The 10,750-nt window shown below is 34.8% G+C and overlaps 1 protein-coding gene across 2 annotated transcripts; it reads left to right on the plus strand.

Annotated features, from left to right (window-relative positions):
- The first annotated feature begins 83 nt into the window (after positions 1-83).
- Positions 84-10,498, plus strand: LOC140749159 (uncharacterized). Of its 2 annotated transcripts, none has more exons than XM_073082200.1 (3): positions 84-214; positions 5,665-5,773; positions 6,490-10,498. In XM_073082200.1, the coding sequence occupies exons 1-3, from the start codon at positions 212-214 to the stop codon at positions 8,880-8,882; spliced, it is 2,505 nt and encodes an 834-aa protein (XP_072938301.1). In that variant the 5' UTR covers positions 84-211; the 3' UTR covers positions 8,883-10,498. The 2 variants fall into 2 exon arrangements, with proteins under 2 accessions (XP_072938301.1, XP_072938302.1); XM_073082201.1 differs by lacking the exon at positions 84-214 and adding an exon at positions 4,518-4,605.
- Positions 10,499-10,750: the final 252 nt, after the last annotated feature.

Raw genomic sequence — 10,750 nt, forward strand, 5'->3', positions numbered from 1 at the left:
TTTTGTAGTCTACAAAACAAATTCGAAACACACTGCAAATTAAAGTAAGCACCTTGTTTGTTCAGTGTGGTTCAAAGGGAAGGACTTCTCAAATTAGCGTCGTGTCGTAAAAAATGTTTTGCATGGGCTAAGAAACTTTAAGTTATCATTCCTTGCCGTTGTGTCACTGTGTCGAGATTGGTTATCCCAGTGTTGAAGTTGCAGTTCAGTTATGGTAAGTGCAATTTTTATTTTATTTAAAAACAAAACAAATATTTGATTTTAAAAATTAAATACAATTAAAATAAAATAAATTAAACCTTTTTAAAAAAAATATTATGTTGAATCATTTTAATTTAGACTAAAAAAAAGTTTTTTTTTAAGATTGAAGTAGCAAGAATACTGTTCATTTGATGGTAAGTCGTCACATTCCGCACATGAATACCTGTTGTCGTCAACCCAATACTGTCCCAATAATGGGCACAGGTCTCATCTCAGAATGAGGATTGGGCCATAGTCCACCGCCCCGATTAAGTGCGTATTGGTAGACATTACAAACCCGTGAGAACTTTTTGTTTAAGATCTGTCATGTATGCAGGTTTCCTCGCGATGTTTTCTTTTAAAGCAATTGACCATAATTTCAAATACCTTGAAAAATCAGAAGTACCTGGGATTCGAACCTCGGACCATTCGATCGAGGCCGAGTTTCAACCTATCATAATCTTTGCGACATCTGTAACCGACTCTGCATAAAATTTTAACCTGGAGTTGTTCATAGTTGCGTTGCCTGGCCTGAACCCTTAGTATGACTTTTATGTTTTTACAAAAACTGTTTTTGTATTGGTTTACGTATTTCCCATATATTTCCAGTCAGTTCTGATGCAGTCCGCTAGGGGTGCTGATTGGAAATGTATGGGGAAATACGCAATGAAATACAAAAACAGTCATTTTTGTAAAAACGTAAAAACTCATGGTAAGGGTATTGAGGTCAAGATGATATTAAGCTGAATGCGGCCTAAATTTATAATTAGCGGATAATACTAGTGGAATACTTTGTTTTTGGAAAAAAACACTTGTTGCTGGTATTACTTGGTATTATATTCGTTTGTATTAAATATTTTAATATACGTATTGTGTATTCATGTATATAAATGTACGAGACAAAAAATGTCACAGACTCTCGCCAAGCAGTTTATCTTAGTTTTTTTAGAGTGGTCTCCGCCACTTGAAACTCTCGACACTTCAAATCGACACAAATCAACTAAAAATAGGAGGGATGTAGGGGCAAAAAATGACAAATTTATTGCTAACATTCGGTCGAAATTGACACGTATGTGTAATAGCACGTTGGCTTTGCACAATTCGCCTATTTGGTGATTTTATGAATAAACGATCTATCCGATGTTTTGCTTAACAAAGATCGACATTGGACAACATCTTCATACTAGACAACGTCAAAGTTTGATTTTTGGTTGGCAAAATTAGGATAGATTGATTATCAATAGCGGACGTATATCGTTCACTATTGTTCAACACGTTGGGTATCCACGTCGTTAGGGTTCCGTACCTAAGGGGTGAAAACGAAACCCGATTACTAAGCCTCCACTGTCAGTCCGTTTGTCCATCTGTCCGTCTGTTACAGGGCTCTATTTCTTGAACGGAACACTTGATTTTTTTTGTAAAGTAACAATCTTAACACTACAGATTTTTTTGTAATGTTACAAGACCCTTGTAACCGCCAGAGTAACGATAGTTCGTAGAGTAATAATGAGCGAAGCAGTACAGATGAATAGGCCTGAACGTATTCAGAGTCCCGGCGCCTCCCGGGACCAGCTACCTCGGGCCTGGAACATCAGATTGCCATTACGATACGCCGCTGCTGAGAGCGCGCCTTTCTTCCCGGGGTTTGCATCCGTATTGCGTGTGGGGTGTCTAGGCTACAGGCATTTGATCGGACACTTTAACTCTTGCAACAGAAGTAACAGGTCGAAATGAATCCACTTTTAGTCAGTTGGAAATCTGTTCAAGCAAAATTTAGCCATACACATGTGTGTCGTAACATCCCCCCTACAAAATATTTTTTTTGTGATTTTGCAAAACCCTTGTATTCGAATAGTTCTTAGTAACTTATAATGAGTGAAACGGTACTGATGAATAGGCCGCCTGTATTCAGAGTCCCGGCGCCTCCCGGGACCAGCTACCTCGGGCCTGGAACATAAGATTGCCATTACGATACGCCGCTGCTGAGAGCGCGCCTTTCTTCCCGGGGTTTGCATCCGTATTGCGTGTGAGGTGACCAGGCTATAAGCATGTTATCGGACACTTCAGCTGTTGCAACATAAGTAACAGGTCGTAAAAAACTATAGATTAGATTCGATTTTTTCCGAACATCAACAAACTTCCGCTTTGGAAAGTGGTTCATTTTATGGAGGGGAAGTGGCGAAAGAAACTCCGTATGTGCGCAATTTAAGATCTTTTAAAAGTAAATACTCGTATTATACAATATTATGGGATGAATATATTGCTTTATATTCCGTTTGTACGGGATGATATGTTCGCCCAGCGAAAAAATCCCACTATAAATTTAAAAAAAAGTAATAGGTCGAAGGCAACCCACTTTTGGTCGGTGGAAAACTTGTGCAAGCAAAATTTAGTCCTACACATGTGTAAGTCTTGCGTGTGGAGTGAGTAGGCTATAGGCATTTGATCGGATATTTATGTTACGGAAATAGTAATGATATAAGTACACTTTTGTTGTAACTAAGCTTCAGTCACGATTTTGATTTTGTCGTCATCTGCACTAGTAGGCACTGTAGTAGCCAATCAAGTATAAATTAAAAAAGTGATAAATTTTACAAACTATCCTTACCTATTTGACACTGTATCCATTTATAAATAATCCTTCTTATTGCTCATTTAAGTTAAAAAAAAGAAAATTTGCAAAATTTCATAGTTGTACACCCAGTAGTTTTTGCTTCCTTTGAAGATTTCACTCTGACAATGCCCTAAGTTGTTTTCTATAAACATCGTTATGTTTGACGTTTCAATGACAGGATAAATTCCTACCTTACTTTTTTTGAACTACTTAATCAATAAACTAAGTTTTAAAGTACTTAGTACTTATCCTAAAAGATTGGCGCGATATGGCCACCCTTCTCCTGCCATCATAAGCAAGGCGAGAATGCCAGTGACATGTTTATCTTTTTTTCTTTGGCCGACATTTTTAAGTAGAGACCGATCTAGATCGGAATATCAAATAACACCGACAAATTGAAGGAGGAAGGGAAATTTCTATTATATATTCTACTACAGATCCGTGGTGTAGTGGTTAAAATATTAGTGTGACATGCGGTGGGTTGTGGGTTCAAATGCCGTATCCACACGCTTGGCATTTGCCGCAAACTCCTAACTTATACATATAATTTGTCTTGATCAAAAGCTATGCTACAAGCGCTTGCAGACCTACACTATCCAAGTCAAACCGTTCATCCACATGTTTGAATGTTCCCGGCTGAGCTTTGAGATGACCACCAAAACCCGGTGAACGAAAAAAAAACAATGTGTGATGATTTGGCAAGGATGACTATGTTATTATTTTTTTTTTATAATATAGGAGTAGCAGACGAGCATACAGTCCACCTGACGGTAAGTGGCTACTGCCGCCCATGGACATCTGTAATCAACCCCAGATAGGATTAGATTATCCCACCTGAGGTCGGCCACAGATGCGCCGCTACCCCTGAGGACTAAGCTGGGACGCCTCGGAAAAGTTTGTCTCCCTTACCACGCCCTTCAAACCGGAACACAGCAGTACCTAACACTGCTGTTATTAGGTAGAAATAGGTGTGCCGCTGGAGTCGAAACACAAAGGGTTCTACCACCTTCAAAATGTTGTATTTTAGGAGTAGCATACGAGCGCGCAATTTATCTCATGGTAAGTGGCCATTGCTGACAGCTGTAATCAACCCTAGATCGGATTGGAGTTCTAACTGAAGTCGGCCACGGTTTCATTTTCTACACAGTCGAACCATGAAGATTTATATTACCATTCAAACATTACAAAGTATATAATGTTTGTACGAATTACAATAATCAATAATTATCAACCAATCTTCATAGATTAATTTAATCTATGCTATACCTTATGTTTTGCTAATCAACATGGAATTTTTTACAGCCGCTTAATAGACATATTTCGATTGATGGTCTGCAAAAAAAGGATAGATTGCTCTTTAATAATGTCCAATACTGGTCAATCTATTGATTGTACTATTTATGGACAAACAAGAATATAATTAAGTAATAAGAGGGTATTTTAAAAATAAAATCATTCTGGGTAGGTAGGTAGCAAACGGTGAAAATAATTATGAGAATATACAACTACCCCCCTAACCTGTAAAAACCGGTTATTTATTTTTTCGATTACCTACCTACCATAGATATATTATCCTACTGAAATATATCTATGCTACCTACTGTATTTTACTTAAATTTAAATAAAGGCGGGTAGTTTTAGTGAGGGTAGAATAGTTGGTTTTAGGTGGTCTGTTAGTAAATTATTAAATTTACCAAGTTAATAAATGTGAAAACATTCGAAATATAAATAAGTTATTGAATAATTTATCGGTGAGTTTTGGTTTATATATTTTTGAGAGAATTCTACCATTATACGACAAGCAGTTAAATTGCACATTTTCCTACACTTCCTACATTTTCTAACCCTACAGGATAATTAGTGAATTTACATTTTCTTTATCAACCCATTGTCCCACTGCCAGCCACGGGTCTTTCAGAATGAGAAGGATTATTACACTCCATAGTCCGTTTTGGCAAGTGTGAATTGGTATTCCTTTGAAAACTTTTTAAAAGATCTCTTAGATATGTAGGTTTTGTCATAATGTTTTGTCTCGGCTTTTTAGCAAGTGATAAGTAATTTCTGATACGCACATAAATTTGAAAAATTGAAGAAGATTGACGTGCCAGGGAATCGAACCTCGGACCCCTCGATTGAAAGGCCGCATCAACCATTATACTGTTGTTCCTTTATTAATATGTACAGTCATAAAACGTATCAGACAAGAGCCGTGCATTCCATAGACTTTTTTTCGCTATGACATCCTATATCTATGATGCATTCTATGAAATGTATATCAATATGTTTATATCTTCCGTAATACGACCTGTCTGTACCGGTCAAAATATTGTATAGAAAATATAATTTTTATAAAAAGTATTTTTTTGTGTGGTACTTATTTTTAAGTGTGAAGTATTTATTCGGTTTTGTAAAAGTAATTATTATTCTAATGTCACTTGTCATTTATTGCGTGTCACTAGAAATAACAATATTGTAATTACAATTTTAATATATTTATAACAGTTAAAATAAAAAAGGTACCTATTCCGTGGTTATTATAATTAAATTTACAATATTTGAAACATGAGACAAAATAAATTAATAACTGTAATATTAATAACGTATAATGTTAGATATTAAATTAATAAATTCAATGTGTGAAGTGAAGTAAAGATGTTTAATGTCTAATACACGAGAATTAATTTCTAATACGCATAAACTGAAAAATCTGAGTCCTGGGATTCGAATCTCGGACTCCCTGATTGAGAGGGAGTGTTTCAACTCCTAGGTGTCTGATCACCGCTATTATTAAATTACTTCTTTATTTACAGGATATAATGACAACTTTTATTGACGACGGTTTGTTAGAAGAGTGTCTTAATAAGACGATTACAATAACTGACTATGAGAAAATACCAATCATAGACCTAGATGATATAGGTAAGTCCTACTTTTATGTTTATTTGATGAAAGATTTTTTTTTTATAACATAGTAGCAGCAGACGAGCATACAGTCCACCTGATGGTTAGTGGCTACTGCCGCGCATGGACATCTGTAATCAACATAGATAGAATTAGATATTCCTACCTGGGGTCGGTCAAAGATGCGCCGCTACCCCTGAGGACTAAGTTGGAACAGCTCGGAAAAGTCTGTCTCCCTTACCACACCCACATTATAAAATTATGCATTATTAAAAGATGTGACACGGCATATTTTGGGTCTGGTTGGTTGTGTTCTTACCTTTGGGGTACCTACGAGATTACGACATGAATAAACTCAAATTAGTTTGATTGTTATATTAATTATGCAAGTAAGAATTCAACCCCCCCATTTGCCTTTGAACCTTAGGTCCTTGACACTACTAATAATATTTAAAGTAATTTATTAGTTAATTATTAGGCTATATTTTATTTTTTTTAAGCACTATAATACAGTCTATGTAAAAATAAAGTGTACATTTTGACGCAAATACCCGACTAAGGTTCAGGTCATGCTGAAGAGACGTTCCATATTAATTATAATCACATGAATTCAACGTATAAAAGCGTAATCGTCATCATCCGACGTACCTTTAGTGTGTCCTCTGATAACTTTTGTTATCAGGTTTTGATAGGACATCAAGATACACATAAATCATTGTATATTTTTATTTCAGACGCAACTATCGAAGATCCCGGTTGTATTTTGGATGAGCCTCTGACTATATGTGAGAAAACTGAAGAACATACTTCTTCTTATGGAAAACAATCATGTGCATTACCTGTACGATTTTTCGACATTAATAGAAATGTTAGCCTCTTAAAGAAATGTAGGCCTATTAGTATAAAAATTGTTGATTGTAATATTTATCCATGGTACTACAAACAGCTCAAATATGATACCACGAATGATATGGATACTAATAAGGATAAAGATAGGGATAGGCTGAAGAATGCTTTAGCAGATTTCATTAGTTTCAACAGTACAGACAATGAAAAAAATTCTTCAACAAATGAGTCAAACTCTGGTAAAATTAAACTTTCTTCAGAACAAAGTTTAGCTGTTTCAAAACTAAGAGAAGATATTGCAGAAAAAATAAATGATATAAACGAAACTTATGATTTGGATACGTACGGCGATGAGGATATAAATAATGTAAAAAGCCACGAAAGTATCACAGATAGTTTGTTATATAAAATGGATAAAATTATCAACGAATGCCATAGTGATAAAAATAATGTCATCGTTGACCCAAACGATTTAAAAGCATATGAAGCAATAGCGCAGACTATAGTCCGTAACCTTGATTATGGTGCAGTAACCGGTAGAAACGATAAGAAACTTATATGTAATCAAAAATCAGAAGAAAATACAATTAATGTCGACACATACGTTGGGGATGTTGAATTGGTAGGAATAATGAAGAACGATGACTCAGGAAGAACAGAGAGAAATGGAAAAGCAAGCGAAAAAAGAACTACTTCGCCTATATTACCGTGCACAGTTAGACCGAAGAAAAAAAGAAAAGAAAAGATGACCAAACCATACACCACACCAAATACTATTTTTGAAAAATGCAATGATCCAACCAGAAATTGTCATAAGTTTGTATCTGCAAATAAAGTAATACCACATTATCATTACATCCTACCAAATTCTACATCTACTTATAATAGTTTTAATAACAATTTTAATATTATCGAAAACAGTCGAGTGCCACAATATAATATCACAAGGGATACACATCCATATTACGTGCAACGAAACGATATAGTTAACAGGACACAGCCAAAGCAATATACAAATAATAACAAGTATCCACCTATCAGCGAGCCTCCTCCATATAACCCTCTGATGAGAATCGAAACGTATGCAAATCGTGTTGCTTATACATCAGGTCTGGAGTATAACCCGTTAACATACAATAATCCTCATTTACAGTATCCACCTTTACGTCCAACGCCATCGTCTCGAGTTAGAAAGCCTAATGTTTTAAAAAATAACATCCATTCTAACGCATACGTACCATATCCGTCACCTCAGTTAAATTATCTTGATACATACCCTCAAGACAATAGGTGCCCTGTACCCTGTACCACGTGCCTAGCGGACCCTAATGTAGCCAATATTAGAGGTCCTGGTTTAAGTAAGGAAAATTATCGCGTGTTTTCACAAAATTCCGCACCACCATTAACAACCAGTTCCTTGCACCCAAGAAATGAACATGTTAATACTAAAACGTTGCTAAATCCGATACAAATGACCGTTGCTTATGTACAGAAGAAAAAGAATTATCCATTACTAACAAAACTCTTGGATAGTGAACGGACTTCTTTAATTACAATAACAGAAAATAATATAAATAGTACTGATATAGCATACACTCATCAATTTAGCGGGCCACCTAGCTCTGCGCCTGACACTCCAAATAAAGTGAACCTCGACGCTTTGATAACCGTTCTAGCTAAAAAGAATTGTGAAAGGTTTAATTTAAAAGAACATAATACTCATAATTTTAGACATAAAAAATACACAGAACCAAAGATGGTAAAAAATCCTATGCATCAATTTAACACGAATCAAGGCGAGACTAAACTTGTTAATAATATATCTGAGAAAATGATAGAACCTACACAACATGACTTTGAGATAAATATTGTGGCTTCTGAAATCCCACGTAACATAAATCGGTATTCACCTCCAATTTTGCCAATACCTACCATTAAGAAAGGTTTGGAAATATTATCAAAATTACAGCCTAATGTTCCTAATGCTACCAGTGATGGGTCTTCAATGAATAAAATTAATACTAAGTCGCATATGGATAAGAGTAGAAAAGAATATAATGAAATGAATAGTATGAAACGAAAGCGAATTGTTAATTCTGATGAGAAAATATGTTCGAAAAGTCGGAAGATATCTTTGGAACAGTATAAGCAAAGAAAGTTTGAGTTGGACTCATACGTTAATAGCGAAGGGGAAAATATTACAAAAATGCAAAATGAAGACAGAAATATACAATGTCACGGTATAGGTATGGATATTTCTTACTTAGGATGCAAGTCCTGATTTGAACACTTCATTGACCTTTATTGAAAACCTGGATGGTAAAAATGATATTTTAAGGAAGTTTGGTATTTAGTCAGGATATTTACTGTATTGTTAAAGGTTGTGGATAAAAAAAGAACAATTTTATTTTCGTTGTTGGTGTCACTGCTTCAACTGTTGTTGTGTTCTTTTTACCGGACTACGGAAGGTAATGTATATATTTTATATATGTATGAGCGTATGTTTTTACATGTGTCTTTGGTGTGCCGTGCAGCCCAAACGTATTCATCTAAATTGTACCAGTAACAAAGGCTACATTTTTAAGCGGTCGAGTTTGTTGTTTTCATAATATTTCTATAGTTAATTAGGAACAATTAAAGTAATATTTCTTTCCATTTTCTCTTAAATCTGGTGGATAAAGATTTAACCACTTGTTGACAGTGTAGATTAGGTTTTTGCTCAAGCAATAACAATTACGATTGAATTAGCATTATTGTTTTGTTTAAGAAAAACCTTTTTATACTAAGTAATTGGGTTTTATGTTTAATGTTATTTCTCTTTTACGGGTCTGTTATACATTGCTATTAAAGTAAGCTCGTTTTGTTTATAACTATCACAGATTTCTATTATACATTTGTAATATTCATAAAATATTAAATTGCTATTAAGTACTTCATTAGAACATTAATATTTTATATGAATATTCGTTAGGTAGAGGATGACCTAAATCTATACTAATATTATAAAGAGGAAAACTTTGTTTGTTTGTTTGATTGTAATGAATAGGCTCAAAAACTACTGGACCAATTTTAAAAATTCTTTCACCATTCGAAAGCTACATTATCCACGAGTAACATAGGCTATATTTTATATGAAATATATTTGATAGATAGATTTTGAGGCGGTAAAAAATTTGCCGGGTCAGCTAGTTAAATATATACTCGTGTGAGCTCAATTTCAATGTCTTATTTAACATTTTGCTTATCACGTGAGAATTTATAATCTGATTCATGTACAGTGTCAGTTGCAAATACTCCAGATCAAATTACTGTCTGGTAAGTGTTAGTGGGAATTTAATAGTGTAGTTAATTTAGAGCATTTCTTACAATAGGGGAATATTTTTAGGGAGTCCATGATCTCGTTTTTTGGCATTTGGCCCATCCCAAGTTGTTTAATTTACTATTAGGGAAATCTTTATGTCGGTTATATTTAAGTTTTAGTTTTGTTATTTTACGCCTGCCATTAGGTCCTGCCATAGTCTATGTTGATGTGTAAGGTGAGATTGAATTTGCAGAAGTAAGATCAAGTGCATGGCCTCAGAAGATCTTTATTAAAGCGCCTATTATTACTGTATGTGAGTGTGAGTGACGTGTTACGAATTTAGCCGGCGTTAGAAAGTGTATTATTTTCAGATAACAAAATGCTTATAACTTTAACATAATGTATTCCACACATGCGTGCACACACACACACACACACACGCACGCACACAATACAATTATTTTTTGTATTTATACAAAGTTTACTCATGTATCACACAAGTGAGCGATGGAATTAATCACTTACTTATTATTTTCATAAGTGTTTTTGTTATTACTTTGTAAGTTCTATGTTTGAATAAAGAACTGTTATTACAATGTGTTTTATTTTTTATGTGCTTCCCTTTTTATAATTTTTTTATGAACTTAATTTATCAATGAGATGTACCTAACCGGAGATCGAACTCGTAATACGAGTTACATATGAGATGACCATATTTCTCCTCAGGAGAACGTATCTGCGTTCGGCTTCAGGCAGAACCCCTGTTCTTTGTGAAGTTGGTTACAGGTGTCTTTGGGCGGCTTTATCACTTACCATCAGATGGACTGAACGCTCGCACGAAAAAACCC

This window comes from Epargyreus clarus, unplaced genomic scaffold (genome assembly GCF_041222505.1).
Source record: "Epargyreus clarus isolate Ecla_fem2 unplaced genomic scaffold, WU_Ecla_fem_2.2 ptg000017l, whole genome shotgun sequence".
In the NCBI taxonomy this organism is placed as follows: domain Eukaryota; kingdom Metazoa; phylum Arthropoda; class Insecta; order Lepidoptera; family Hesperiidae; genus Epargyreus; species Epargyreus clarus.